Source organism: Eurypyga helias, unplaced genomic scaffold (genome assembly GCF_000690775.1).
Source record: "Eurypyga helias isolate BGI_N326 unplaced genomic scaffold, ASM69077v1 scaffold40155, whole genome shotgun sequence".
In the NCBI taxonomy this organism is placed as follows: Eukaryota; Metazoa; Chordata; class Aves; order Eurypygiformes; family Eurypygidae; genus Eurypyga; species Eurypyga helias.
The window spans coordinates 1-15,550 of record NW_010252832.1 but is presented as its reverse complement, the minus strand read 5'-3'; the positions used below and the strand labels follow the sequence as shown (position 1 = coordinate 15,550).

At 43.0% G+C, this 15,550-nt stretch overlaps 1 protein-coding gene across 1 annotated transcript; it reads right to left on the bottom strand.

The window, feature by feature from the left end:
• Nucleotides 1-14,357: 14,357 nt before the first annotated feature.
• On the bottom strand, nt 14,358-15,421 carry ALG2 (ALG2, alpha-1,3/1,6-mannosyltransferase). Its single transcript, XM_010152484.1, has 2 exons — nt 15,407-15,421; nt 14,358-15,277 (listed from the first exon to the last, which is right to left on the bottom strand). The coding sequence occupies exons 1-2, from the start codon at nt 15,419-15,421 to the stop codon at nt 14,375-14,377; spliced, it is 918 nt and encodes a 305-aa protein (XP_010150786.1). The 3' UTR covers nt 14,358-14,374.
• Between the last annotated feature and the right edge of the window lie 129 nt (nt 15,422-15,550).

Genomic DNA, 15,550 nt, shown 5'->3' with positions numbered 1-15,550 from the left:
AAGACACAGTGGAAGACTTAAATTAAATGTCAAATCATGAGGTACTAACAATAAATAATGAAGAGATTTCTGTTGCCTTTGGTGGCTGCAGATAAGCCACTGGATAAACTATTTACTGCAGGTAGGTTGAGCAGTCCTAGATGGATCATTCTGTCCTAGATGGATCATCTATGAGTTTTGTTACTTGGATGAGTGAACAGACTGGTGTTGAGACTGTGCTGCCCACATCTCAGGGCCTTTATGGTGCCAGGCCCTGTCTGTACTGTAAAGTAGCTGGGAATGTGCCAAAGCTTCTACAGCAATCCTCTGTCATCTCTTCTCCTTCTGCAGTACGGACCTGTCTAGTGTACTTGCCTTCCCTACTTGCCTGCATCATGTGCAAGCTGTGGTGGTGGCAGCATGCTCTGCAGGGGGATGTGTTCTTTGCAGGATGTCTAGTAGTAAGGGATGCTGATCCATGATCCAGCAAGGCATTAGCAGACAGGGAGGGGATATGAGATGACTTAGAGACAGTGATGTGATCCACTCGCAGTGCCCATGATGTCTTCCTGCAGGAATTAACTGCTATTCTGTCCCTTGGGGGACACTGGCACTTTCAGTATTTGTCTCCTATTCTGCATCATGGCACTGAGGCTGCCTGACCCCCTGGAATGTGTAGCCACAGTCAGAGGGTGTGCAGGGAACTCGGTGTGGCCCTGAACGCCTGCCTGGCAGAACCTAAGACTTATCTTCACCTTGTTGACCGCAAGGACAAGCTAAATGCCAAGAAGCTTCACCACATCCTTACATGTGCAATCCGTTGTGCCCTCTGCAGTTTCTGCAAAATCTTGGGGAACCTCTTTCACCAGATACAAAGATAACATAACTACCGTTTTTCAGGGTGCTGCACACATGCAGATGGCACCAGCATGTGAAAAAGCATCAGTCTGGGGTTTATAGAGCTGTGGTTTCCTTTCTCTCAAATGCTTTTCCTCCTTTGCCACCATGCCTTACTTATTCAGAACCTATTTACTTCACCCTTATGATATTCCCTCTTTCCTCCACCATTTCTCCTCCTCTCCAAAAGTCCCCAGATACGTGTGAGTCATAGGGTGGAGAACTTTTTTATTTTCCTCAGTCAGGCCTGCTCTGCACAACACTTCATCAATCTTACATGCAATTTTTTCCCCTCAAGAAGGTATTTGCTGTGTGTTGCAGAGCCCTCCCTTGCCAGGGAAGCTTCCTTTGTATTGTCCCTGCTCGCTGCATTATTGCACATCTTTCTGCACTGCAGACCTTGAGCTGACTTCTCAAGGGAGTGCTTGCTCTATCAAGTAGCTGGAGGGTGAAGAGGACTTAGCAGGAAAAAGGACTGCAGCACAAACAATGGAAGCAGAAGGCAACAGATGTTTTACTTTCACAGTGTAACGGACCTTGCACTAATGGCCCTTGATCTTAGTTTATAGCCTACTTTGAGGAGAAACCTGAAATGCATTAGAGCCGCTCTAAAGGTGCGTGTGAATTTTTGGACCAGCAGTAAACTGCACACTCTGTTGAGCAGATAATGTAGTACAGATCCAGAAGAGGAAGAGGATATTATTCTACTGTGGTGGATGTGGCTTATCTCCCCCACACCCCCAGCCCCCGCAAGCCTGGAACTAGCATCAGAGATTCACCCATATGGACAGTCCCAAAGGGTCATACATCTGGAAGGAAGCAAGTGACAAAGTTCCAGGAGGCAATCCATGCAGGAGCAAAGAGAGGTTCATTAGCAATGAGGTCCTGAACTTTCTGTCCAGTTTGCCATTTGTGCACATCTCCTGAGCCTGCTCTGAGAGAACAAATGGACAGGCTCACCCCATCTGATTCTATTGTCCTGAGATGCTCCATTCCTTGGTAAGTCTGGTAATCCATGCTGGAGCTTGTCCTGAGGAAGGCTGTGCCTGGTCTGGGGCAGCTGTCAGAGCATGGTTAGACATGTGGAGAAACCTTTCTTGGAAAAGGGTGACTGAGCATAAGACAACTTTCACCTTCACATGAGGAGCAGGGCATGGACAGAGGAAAAGGCACAACGTGGACACTTCCATTAACACTTGTTACTTCCCAAAAAATAATAACTGCAGCCCTTCCAGGTCTTGGTGATTGTTCTTTCCAAGACTGCCTCCCCCACTCCCTCAGCCACACAAGTTTTCAGACCCTGTGCCTGTCTCAGCACCTGCTCTGGGTGGTGGGGATGTGCTGTCAGGGGACACTCTCCCTGGCCACCGTTGCAGACACAGAGAGTGGCTATGAGGAAGCCACCCTCTGGTGTGGTTTGTCTTTATGCAGCAGCATCAGGTAGACACGATTCTGGAAAAAAATAGTCTGTAAGAATTAGTTGCAAGAGGGCACAATATCCCCTGGTGTATGCTTCTTATGTGACTGCGAGGCGGAAGAAGCTGCTGGAAATTTCCCCACTCTTTGCACCTGTACACCATGATGTAGTGATACCTAAATCTGTTTCTTACCAGTATCTGTCCTTTGTGCCCATCTCCACACTTGCTGGTCTGTTCCATTAAGACACTGGTGTGTAATGAGACCATTGGAAAAAGGGAATGAGAGATGTTCTGGCCTGTGAAGAAAATAATTCCTTTGTCTCCTGGTTAACACAAGGGGTTGCTTCTTGGGCTCAAGAATCTGCACAGAAAGCCCAGTCCTGATGGCAGAGCATCCAGTAACTCTTTATTCCCCACAGTAGACTGATATGTAGAAAGGTGTTTCGATGGGGAAGCCATGAAAAGTTCAGTCTAAATATCAGCAGCTATTCTAAGTGAAAGTGTGAATTGGACATGCTTCTAGAATGCCAGTGAAGCTGCTGAGAGGAGGCAGTGCAATGGGAAAAAGCAGGATAAATGTGTAATATTTGCTGGCTCTTCTTCGGTACAGAGGGATAGGACTTGAAATCTTATTTGTTCAGCAAGATTTTGACACTTGTCAGTTCCTGCCATGGTTATGTCACAACTCATGTGAAAGTGAGTTTCATCCGCTTAAATGAGATGTCGTCTGAAAGTCTATGGATAACTTTCTGGCTGTAGGCCCACCTCCATCCGTTTCTCCTGCTCCTTCCCTCTGTAAGGGTTGGAATATTCTTTGCAATTAGCAAAGGGAGTCTGTTACTGGGGGAATGCAAACAACATTGCAAAGGGAAAAAACCTATTTTCGTCCTTCCTGTTCCTGTCCACCAAGACCAGCACCAAGCACAGTTTGATGGGCAATTTGAATATTTTTGGGAGGTGAGAGTTTCAAATCTGAACTTACTTTGCTCAGCCTGTAAAGGCCTGGAGGGAGCATGGCACAGCCTGTTATTTTGCAAGCACCTTAGGAATGAATTGCTTGGCATTTTGTGCATTAATTCTTAACAGCACAGTTTTGGGGTGAACTCTGAGCCTAGAATCACTATGGTGGAGGATGCATGCAGAGTCCTATAAAAAGGAAACACGTCTCAAAACCCACTGTGGGAGTCTATTCGACTCAGATCCTGCTTGAGTTTTGTCTGTTTAATGCTCCTAAAGTTGGTTTTTTTTTTTAACTCACTGAAACTACAGCCTGTGTTATTTGTTCTAATCAACTTGCTATTGCCATTGTAAATGATCTTGCTCTTTGCCTGGGTGAGAGAATCTGATATAAAAGGGTTCTAGAGAAGGAAGGCAAAAACTAGATGAATCCTGCAGGCAAGAGAGAAGAGATTTGAATTAAGTTGTAAAAGGAGTTGTTCTTCCTGCCTGTTTATCATCTGCTTATTATCCAGAGGATCTTCCATCCATTGCAGTGACTCCGTACTGGTATCTGAGCACCAGGGATCTTTTTTTTTCCACATTCATACCATAGTCATTGGAAGAAGTCTCACAGATTCCAGTGTGCTGTAGATTATCTTTCTTTTACTGTTTTTTATGGCTTTCACATGCTCGTAAGGGAATAGCATATCAGTGCCACATACAATTACATGAAGCGTTAATCACAATAGACAGCAACTTCTCCTTTCTTCTTGCCCATGGTGACCATGCAGGAAATTCTGGGCTGAAACTGCCGGAGGTAAGGAGAACAGCTTCCTGAGTACTTTATAATAAGAAGGTGCCTTTTGCATCATAATAATAAAGAGATAAAGAGACGGAGGAAATGAGACGTGATAAAAGCAAACAGTGAGGGTGTTGCACGGGGGGAGAGAGAGAAAGCAAGAGGGAGAAAACACAAGGTATCGATGCCAGTATCACCACTACTTAGCACAGTGTGAATCTGGACTTGAGGTGTGGCTGCTGACAGCATGATACAGCTTGCTTTTATTGTGCTCCTTCCTCTCTTCTGGACTGCTCTTCAGCAAGCACAGAGCATTTACAATGCTGCTCGCACATAAAAATGATTTCATGGTTGGCAACCTGAAGTGATGTTCTATCAGGTTCTAGACGAAGATATGAAGGATATTATAGTATCCAGCAGAGTTCTTAAGAGAGCTTCTATTAAATATTTTCTTAAATCTACTTGGAATTTAGGTGAATAGGCTGTGCCTTCCTCTGGTTCATTAAAATAAATAAATAAATAGATGTACACACATGTATATAAATTCTGATTTCTATTACTGTGAAGAAAATTATGTGTAATTTATTATATATCTATACTCACTGATGTTACTCCAAGTTAGTTCTTTAAGAAATGAATGTGGCTAGAGCCTGTTCTACATCTGATTGAGAAAAACGTCTTTTGGGAGGCTGGTTCAAGGAGGAAGTCACCTACTCTGCAGACGAGCACATTTATTGCTGAAAGTCCTGCCTTTGTCATGATCATCTGTGGAAGTCTTGGTTTCTCTTGAGTCTCAGTTTGAAGACGAGCATGGCCCAGAGTGTTTTATTTCAGTCCATTGCATATCTTTCTAATTCTTTTCATTAGCCATTTATTTTAATAATTTTTTGTGATTGTTTTATGTTCAGTGGATCTGCTTCTTCAAAATGGATTTTATTGAAATTTGCTGCTCTTCTGTGTGCAGTGGTCTCAGGATTCACTTCTCTTGACCTTTCTTAAGGATTGGCAGAATGATGCATCATTTCTTGGTAACTGCATGGTCTGGAGTGTACAAAAGAATCTCCTTTGCTCAACTACAGAATTTTGTTTTATTTCTGGGGACAATATTCATGCTTGGAACCAAATAAAAATCAAGGAATCTTCTACAAACATAGGCATTGGCTTCTTTGCACCTTAACGGAAGGAATGTTAATGCTCAACTATTCCTGTTAGGTTGATGATTGTTCTCTAATCCTTCTGAACTGATGTCTATTAATTTTTTTAAAATCTACAATCTTTGAGCTGCTTTGTTTGATACGACCTCAGTTTATATTTTTTAAAAAATGTATTTTAGAGAAGCTGTTCACCTGCTTGAGTCAGAGTTTGTTTTGTCTAATTTTAGTTAAATGAGTACATAATCAAAATCTCTTTCCTTTGTCAAATGTAGAAGTTTGTTAGAGCTGCAGGGTTAGACTACCATGTGAGATTAATGGCAAGTGCCCTTACTCACTGCAAAGAACACTTTAAATTTAATTCTAATTAACATCTGCTTCACCTTCTAGAAATATAATTTCACTAATAGCACTATAACCCCCAAGTTCTAGGAACTGACTCCCCTTTAAGAATATATAGGCAGAAAGTAAACTTTTGTGAGCATTTTTATCATTACAGGGGATAGCCTCTCGCTCAGACGGTTAGGTCTCCACAGTGGGTTTGTATATATACAAAGTATTTTGAGAGTTGAGCATCCCAGATTGTCTATGAAGTACAACAGAAGACAAGCTGGGATATTTTACTCTGTCACCTATCATGAACTTTCATACAGCTTTAGAGCTCAAAAATTCATAGATGGTGTTTTGCAATCTATTCACTCTATTCACAGTAAGTCACAGATTGGAGGCTTAATTTAAAAGTGCCAATTTCTTGTCTTGAATTTGTGCTGAAGTGTTAGAAGAATGTATCTATGGAGAAAATTAGATGCTGCTGGAATAGGTGACAAAGCATCCTTTCCTTTAAGTATTATTAAAGCAGGCACTAGCACTGGATGAATTAAACATCCCTTCTCGGCAGAATTCTCTCAGTGTATTGCTGTTTATGACAATGCATAGATTTTTCCTGGGACAGGAACAGTCTCAGTAAGGGACTTGTCTATTTTCATGTTCTTTAAGCACTGCATGTGCTTTTTGGGTGCCTTCTTGAGCCGTTTTTTCATGGTTTGGAATACATAGGGATAGAGAGGTTCTGCCTAAGAAGAGGTCCAAATATGCATCAAAGATCAGATTGGATTTATACTCTGTTTTCAGCAATGCCTGAAAGCAGATGTTATGTCTAGTATTATTTGTGTGTTATCTAATAAGGTTTCCAGCTCATAATCACTAGTTATTGATAGACATTCTAAGCAATGTCTGTATTTGGACCATCACTTTTTAAATCAACCTATTTACCTAACCCTTTTTTGAATCTATTTTTTGCTTTTAGGAAGAAAGTTCCCATAAAGTAACTGTTCTGTGAGGAAAAATACTTTATTTTTTTGGTTTTGCCCTGCAGTTTGGTGCTAATGCTAAACCAGTGTCATCATGCAGAGGAGAAAGCCACATGATCAACAGAACCAGAAAAAATACATTGCATTTTCCTATTTATTGTTTCTTTTTTTGCTGCTAGGTATCTGCACAAGCACAGGTTGAACACGGAAGCATGACATTGGGTTTTCTACACCTAAGGGTAAGGAACAGATTGAAACCTGGGAAGCAGTAGCAAGTAATTCCCATTCATACAGTGACATCCAGTAGGTCCCTCCAGAGGCTTTCCTTACTTACTGTTTCCATCCTTGGAGCAGGAATAAATAGTCCTGTTAGTATCACTTTCAGATTTCACAGTGCCAGAATGTAGCCCTCACAGATAAATGCAATTAACTGATTGCTCAATAGCTGCAGACAGTGCGCATGGAAGGGGCTGTTATTTTTTTGTTTAATTCACTAGACACCTCCTCCCAAGACAGTCAGACCGCAGCCTGTACTGCTGCTTGGGATTATTCTGTCCCGAGCATGGGCCTTTACATTTATCTTTGCTACCTTCAATTCCTGTTGGCTCAGTCTTCCAGACTGTCCAGACTTCTGTGTACGATGGCTTTACTTTCCAGCATACATATCTCTCCCGCCAGCCTGGTGTCATGTGCAAACTTGGTGATGGCACACATTGAAAATACCATCATCCAGATCGGTCACAAAGATGTTGAATACTCTTGTGCTCAATGGTGACTTTCAAGGTACTCCACTCATGCTCTCTGGCCAGAGTCCAACCTCCCACTCAAAGCAGGGTCAGCTATCAGCTCAGACCGGGCTGCTCAAGACTTTATTGGGTCAGGTCATGAAAACCTCCAGAGATGGAGACTGTGCTACCTGTCTGCGCAGGCAGTTTCATGGCTTGTCTGGATGGAGACTGTGCTACCTGTCTGCACAGGCAGTTTCATGGCTTGTCTGTCCTCATTGTGACCAGAAGTTTTTCTCTATACCCAGTTGGAACCTTCCTTGATTTGAAATATGTCCTTTGTCTCCGGTCATCCTACTAGGCAGCAGGGTGACAAGCCTTGCCCTTTTTTTCCAGTAACCCCTTAAAAGAACTGGAAAATTGCTATTAACAAGCCTGCTTCCCTCAGCCTCTCCTCACAGGACACGTGGTATTCTCTGCCCAGGTTGTTTTACATATTTCATGCATAAAGGATTTAAAGTTTAACATCAAGTCTAATGTTTTTTTAAGTTATCTTACATGGGATTTTGATCTATCAGAATGACACAGCAATATACTAAAATCACAGTACAGGCACAAAACATACTTAGGAGTGTATTGCAAATGTATTATGCAGTTGAGTAACAAGTGATTTCCATTACTAATCCCTATAATATATTCACTATCATGATGCTGGGTGTTCCCAGCCTCCAGAAAGGGTTGAAAGCCACTCAAGCCCATAGTTCCCTTCAGAGTTCTTCCTGTCTGTTGTTTGTATTTGATATTCTACATTGGGATGAGCCATGCTGGTATATTTGCATCCTTTTTGTTAACTCAGGGACCACCAGCTACACAGCCAGTTAATTCCCCCAGCTGAAATGGCTATTTGCCTAGAGCAAAGGCTACCTTCTGGTTCCCTTTCTGTAGAAGTAAGTTTACATCTGTGCAACAGCTATGCTTGGTACTTCACACATCCTGCCATCTCCAGGCCTGCCCTGCTCACCTTGCCTGGATACTGTGGGATGCCCACCTTGTTATTACACAACATTCCTGGCATCTTCATTCAGCTGCTGCACTACCTGCACTGCTTCTGTAGGACCTCTCTCACCTTGATGGAGAGTCAAATGCCCTGCTAGACTCCGGTCACTTGGTTCTTCTGCACAGTCCATTGCCATGTTAGTCCTCGTGGGTTTTACTTTTACTTACAAGGGGTTTTGAAAGGAGGAAGACGACAGTGAATGGTCTGTCCCATGTGCTAGGTGCTAGAAGAGGGGTGACAATGAATCATAGAATGGTTTGGGTTGGAAGGGACCTTAAAGATCATCTAGTTCCAACCCCCCTGCCATGGTCAGGGACACCTTCCACTAGACCAGGTTGCTCAAAGCCTCATCCAGCCTGGCCTTGAACACTTCCAGGGATGGGGCATCCACAGCTTCTCTGGGCAACCTGTTCCAGTGCCTCACCACCCTCCCCGTGAAGACCTTCTTCCTGATATCCAATCTAAACCACCCCACTTCCAATTTAAACCCATTACCCCTTGTCCTGTCATTACAGGCCCTTGTAAAAAGTCCTCTCCCAGCTTCCTTATAGGCTGGGATACATTCCTACTAGGTTTTATGCTTTCATAGTTCTCTGTTTGCTCGTTACTACACATAGCACCTTGTTCGGCTGAAGGTTTCCTTACAGGGCTAATCCTAGGCCAGGATCGAGGTTGAAAATGAGCAAATCGGAAAGGGTGTGGTGCTCCTGTGATCTGTTTTACACGCTTGTAAATACTTAGAATTGCAACCAAGAACACTGAAGACGGCTTCTCAATTTTTTATCTTTTACAAATCTTGCTATACAGTGCAGGAATTCTGTGTATAATTGTGAGGGGGAAAGCTCACTAAATTAAAATATGGCATGTGCCTTTAGTACTAGTGTAGCTTGGCTGAAGGCTAATTTCCCAGTGATCGATTATCTTACATAGGGCTTTTAAAACTTAACGACTCTTGTTCCCTTTCTCCATGTTAAACAGCTCCAAATGATTTCTATTTTCGTTTTCTCAATTGTTATATTTTTCTTCTCTTTCAGTCCTCAGGAATTGGAGTCATAAAGATACCATAATGTTAATAGATTTGTCTCAGAGTTCATAAGGTCAAACCTGTTGGTCTTCCCATACAACTAAGAGTGTAAAAATCTGGAAGCAACCCAGTTAATCTTGAGCATAAAATAACCAGCACTGTAGAGCTGCACATCCATAAATCAGTGGAGACTAACCTTTGATTTATTTATTTTTGTGTCACATGTTCTAGTTTCACCATAAAAGCAGATAAAGGTAACTATAATTAAAATGTCTATTTCCTTCTCTACTATTTGTGTTAACATTCATGCTATTGAATACACTCCTTTCATAATACTATATTTTTTCACTGTCCTACAGTTATTGTTTCATTAAAAATACCCCTGTGATATTTACTGTATAAATTACAATTCAAAATAAAATACCAGCCATTTAATCCATGAGAGAGAATAATAAAGCCATAATGAAAAAAGTTTAGTAATATGATAATGTAGCATGAGTTTTTTATAGACTCCATGTAAATGTTAAAATCTATAAATTTTTTATATTGTGTAAAATTGTAAAAAAAAGAAAGTAATGAAGGGGGTGGAGAGACGTAAAAAGGCAGCATTAGCTGGCTGGTTTAATCCTGAAATTGCTGGTTTTCTGATTTCATTTTATAATCTGAAAATTACTGTATAAAAATCATGCGTATGAAATTATTTGTTTCTGGCTTATCATATTTACTACAGGTATTAAAGGTAAATTGAAGAAGGAAAACTGTGGGTTTCCCCTTTCCAGCCCACAGTATTGGTAAGTGAAGAAACTAAAACCTAATCCCTTCTCTCCTTGACTTCCTGAAAGCAGAAGTATGTGCGAATATGGGAAGGAGAGGATAGGATATGAATTCCTCCTCACAACCATTTTCTTCTTGTTGCATCAGCCTTCACACCAAGCTGGTGGGTTATGAATTTAAAACCTTTATTTTCTGGTAGGCTAATGATAATGTATTTAATTGTACTAGTTCAATACTTAATATTTCTTCTGGTAGCAGATTGCACAAGGCATTTGCATTTGATTTAAGTAAAATTATCTTAAATATATTTTTATTTAAATGAAGGAGAAAGGAGGAAAGACATATACACGAAGAGTGTCGATTTCTAACCCAGATTCAAAACAGGTACAAATAATTTTTGCCTTAAAAATCTGCCATGTTGGAAATACCACACTGGTTAGCCTTGGTTTTCCTGTATTGTGTTTGTCTTGAGACAGCATAACAAAATGTACTTGATACCCCCCAGAACATGCTGACTTGTAAATTATGGGGGCACTTACTGTCCTCTCACAGCGGAGCTGTTTCTATTTAATCGACAGGTGGCTCATCACTGACAAATGCATCCTACTTGTATAATCAAGATTCTTGTTTGATTTCCAAAAAGAAGAAGTAGAGAGGAAACAAAGCTACACTGGTGTAAAATAAGTAACTGACCAAGAGCTTTCACTTCTGAAACAGTTTCTTTTGTAAACCTAAAACTTCATTTTCATGTGTGGGTTTTCAAAACAGCAGTAGTGAAAGGACAGTATGGGACTACATGAAGAGATGCACAAGAGAACATACCAATATCAGTCACAGCAAAATCCAAAAACGTTTAAGGACAACCACAGCTTTAAACTCAAAGGTTACAGCTCTGAAACACTATGTAGTATTAGAACACAGTTAGCTTTCCTCACGCACAGCAGTAGCACTCAACAGCTCAAGACAGGAATGTAAGGTAAATACTGGACACGGCGAAAAATCCTGAGGCAATTCATACACACACAATGTTATTCTTCAAGCTGCAGTCCACCCAGGATTGCCGAGGGTTACTGAACCTAAACCACAGAGGCAAAGAGGTGTTGATTTGTGCCTCCCCGGTCAAGAGGTAACCCAGGGAAGATTAATTAAACAAGGAAAAAAACACCACCTTTGTATCTCCTGCCTTATCCCATGCCAAGGAAGTGGGCTCTGGGGGAAGCAGTAGAGTCCCTCTCCAGCAGCAGAAAGTGAGAAGGGATGGCAAAAAGAGAGGCCTTTGCCACTATACCGCAATTATGAATGGTGTGGAGAAGATGGATGGGGTTTAGTTGTTCAGTCTCTTCTAAACGAAAAAATTAAGCTTAAAATGAAGCAAGCAGGAGGTAAATTCTAAGCAGTCTGAAGAAGGTGGTCTTCATGCAGTGGGGAATTAAATTGTGGAAGTCCTTGTAGTTGGGTGTTACAAATTAAATACATTTCCATGAATTTCAAAGGGAAAATGGAAAAAGTAATGGAGGAGAAATCTGTTTGAATAACACAAAGAAACCACAACTGGCTCAAGACATCCCTCAACTGTCAGGGCTCTGCAAGAGCGAGAGTGCTCCACAAAGGCACGTAAGTCAGGAGCCAAGGGCTGTCCCTGCACACGGGGTGGTGACCTCACCAGCCTCCACTGTACCCAAGTAGCTTGGTGGCAGGGACAGGGTCTCTCAGCAGCTCAGCAATCACTCAACCAACAGGCCTTACTGGCCCTGACCTGGGGCCTCCACCCACACCCACTGCTCGTGGGTACAGGGGTTCCATTTATACCCAGGCTAGGGCCTTCAGTTTCTGCATGAGCTGTGTTGTAGGTGAACCTCCTCCTGTTGTGGAACTGTTTGGCCTTCCTGGTTTGAACCTGCACCTGACGTGTTACCTTGTTTCTGCCTGATGGTTGGTAGGATCTTCTTTTGACACCACCCCTTCTCTAGTTGCCCAGTTCAAGAGCTGTCGGACTGCACCTTCTCAGTGAGATCATTGCCCAGCCTTCGTTATGGCCATCCTTGGCTCCTGGCTTGTTCTCTGTTTTGGAGAAGTCTTGCTCTTGCTGCTCCCTGGCGCTTAGCTCAGACCTTCTCAGGCCCTGAGCTGAGTACCATGGAGCCTGGCCTTCAGACTAAACCACGGCTTGCCCCCACAGCCTCCCTGCACCTAGGTGTCATGAGGCTTGACCCTATGGCCACCCTGCAGTTTCTGTTTCGACCCCAAGCCCCGCAGGACACTGTGACCAATATGCAAAGGCAGATCACAGCCCTGTGGGCTTCTCCACATCCAGAGCAACACCCCCTGCCCACAAACTCCTTTACTGCCTTTTGGGAGCATCTAGGCTTTGTCATGCTCCAGATCAGCAGCCCCCAAGGAGTATCTTAAGAACAATCTGGTATGCGGGTTGATCTGCCCTTCTATTTCACCTGCCTGTGCCCCTTATTTTTTGTCAAAAATAAGTATGGTGATTTCTGACCCTTCACAGAAGGAGCCTGCCAACTTAAAAGTGGCTTCAGCCTGGCTGGGATCCACATGTCAACAGTTGGGGGGCACCAGGTATCCCATAAACTCAACCCTGTGCTGTGGAAAAGAGCAAATCTCTGGGGTTTGACATGGAGCTGCTACTGCCCATGTGACTCTGGTTTGAACATCAGAGAACAGGAAGATGTCCAGAATACCACTACACAGTTATCAAGCAGGCTGTGCAGGACATCACTTACAAAACGATGGAAGGTGGTCAGAGCATAGAAGAGACCATACCGTATCGCAAGTTCCACAGAGTGTCTGTATCTGGTTCAGAATGCACTTTCCACACCCTCCTTTCTAGCAGGCAGTCACTGCAATTTCTTAGAATTTGCAAACTCCTTTTGACAACTTGCAACGGTTTTCCAGTATCATGGCTCCTGTAACAGCACCTACCTGGAAGGGACCTCACCTTCTAGGGGCAAAAGCACACACAGCTTTTGAGGCACTGAAACAGGCATTCACCACAGTCCACCTCACAGCCCTGCCCAGGCTCTGGCTGGCATTTAATTGTGGAAGCAGATACTCCTGTGTCACAGGGGCCATACTCTCCCAAAAGCAGGCCCAAAGCAGGACCCATGACCATATATCTGTTTCTCTAGGCCGCTCACCCCCACCAAGAGGAATTATGACATGTGGGACAAGCAGCACCTTAAAATCAAAGCTGCCTCTCAGGAGTGGTAGCACATTCTTGAGGTAGCAGAAGAACAAACAGTGGTGCTGACTTGCCACCAGAACCTGGAAGACAATTGAGGGATGAGTTGCTTCTCTCCCCATCCTGTCTGCCAGGCTTCTCCCTCTCCACACTGTTAGTTGTCCATCCATCACTAAATTTGATTTCCAGTCAAATTACTCTCCCATGTCCAGTCACTGCATTAGGAGAAAAGTATCCCCCAGTTACAACTAGTCATGCAAATTATACCAAAAAGTTACCACATCAGGCAAAATAAAATGTCTTTATTGCCTGCTCCAGATTACCACCTTCTTTAAAGCGTGCTGATATTTAGAATGAAACTTTAAATAAAGAGGGTATCATTTAAGCGTCTACAAACCAGAGACTCTCAAAGCAAAATTACATCCTTGAGCACTGCAGGCATCTGCGTAGACATAGAATTTCAGCGCTAACATTTTCGCCCAAGGTTGTCCTATGTTCTCAGTTTTACGTTAGCCTCAGCTTCCTCCTGCTCACACACCCACCCGCTGGTTTGACATCCAGTGTGACCACATGATGCAATTTAGGAAGTACAGTAAGAGGTCAATCACTGTAAAACCATACCATTCATATCCCTAACAGCATTGGCTTTTCTAAACATGCAGTTGGTCGGATTGTGCAATTCTCTCCATGCTTCAGCTGAGATAGGTCTCTTACTTAAAAATTACTGATAAACATTTTAAATACATTAAAAAAAAAGGCCGGGCTTATCTGTACAAATCCACATTTTGTAAATTGAACCAACCATGCAAAGTAAAGTGTGCAATGATTTCCTAGTAAGTTACAGCCATTTAGCTGTAGGCATTTTTCCAAGGCACATTACTCTTGCAACGGCAGATCAGCCTACCACATGTACACGCTAACCTTCTCATGAGGCAGCGGGACATGTTTTGCTCGTTCTCTGTATCGAGGGACATAAGGCAGCACAAGAAGTACAAGGATATTCAGACGTCCCAGGTTCTTCATCATAGTCACAATGAACACTGGTCCCCTATACAAATAATAAATACAAAGCGGTAAAATATAATATGAGAATATAATTTTATTGTGTTAATCTGCATATGTATTGGTACAGCTGTTCCGTGAATGCTTCTGAGGAAAATTTTTCTGTAACTCTGGCTCTCCCAGCTGCTCCCATTGTGTCCTTTAAGAGAGGATCTCTCACAATTTTTTCCATAGCCTCAGAGAATTGTGTTGGCAGAGGATCACACAAAAATCCTGTAACGTTATGCACAATTGATTCTAAAGGACCACCTGAATTAACCGCTATAACTGGACATCTCATGTACATTGCCTCCAGAGGAACAATGCCAAAATGCTCATTGCTTGGTGTATAAAGCACACATACAGAGTTACTAAAAAGAGAGATTTTCTGTTCATCTGAGAAAGATCTCAGAAAAGTGACATGGTCATTAACACTAAGCTTGTCTGCAAGTCTCTTCAGCTCTTCGTAGTGCTCCACGTTTTCCAGAACTCGTTTATCATAACCACCTGCCATAACCAGGTGAACTTCATTCCACTCATGAGAATCAAGTCTTCCTCGAAGGTCATGCAAAGCTTCAAGAGCCAATGCTAAATTCTTTTTTCTTTCATACCTATTAATGGAAAGAAACAAGAACTTTTTCTTTTTTGGTATCAGGTCAGCTATGTCCGCAGGAACTACTGTTTCAAAGCTACTGATGTTGAGCGACGGGTAGAGGACATCTGGCTTTATGTGATGTAAGGACTTAAACGTGTCCTTGAAGACACTGGCAGTGAACCTGCTGTTCACAACGATGCAGTCTGCCATGCCAGTCGTGTACTCTTCCAGCCAGTCAAGCGGTAATCTGTAGATGCGCTTTAGGAGAGATTCTCTCTTGGTCAGAAGCTGATCAGGAAAGTGACAATAAAACAAAACCTTCTTACGGGTTCTTGCCAGCCTAAGTACAGGAATGCAAGCAGACACCTAGTGCAACCAGGAGAGACAGGAAAGAGGAGGCGTTATTTGTGTTAGTGCCACCAGCGCGTACATAGGATTTCAAAGCCACGGCCTGAGGGCCAGCCTTTTGCAGGCCAAGTGCCTTCTCCCTCTCACCTCCACCAGCGCCATCAAGCCGCACTCCCTCGGCCAGGTCCTCCGGCTGGATTTCCTCCTATGAGGCCACCCAGACCCCTTCCCCATCAAGGCCCTGTGAAGCCGCGGTATCTCCTCATGCACCCCCTCCTGCCAAGGCCCACC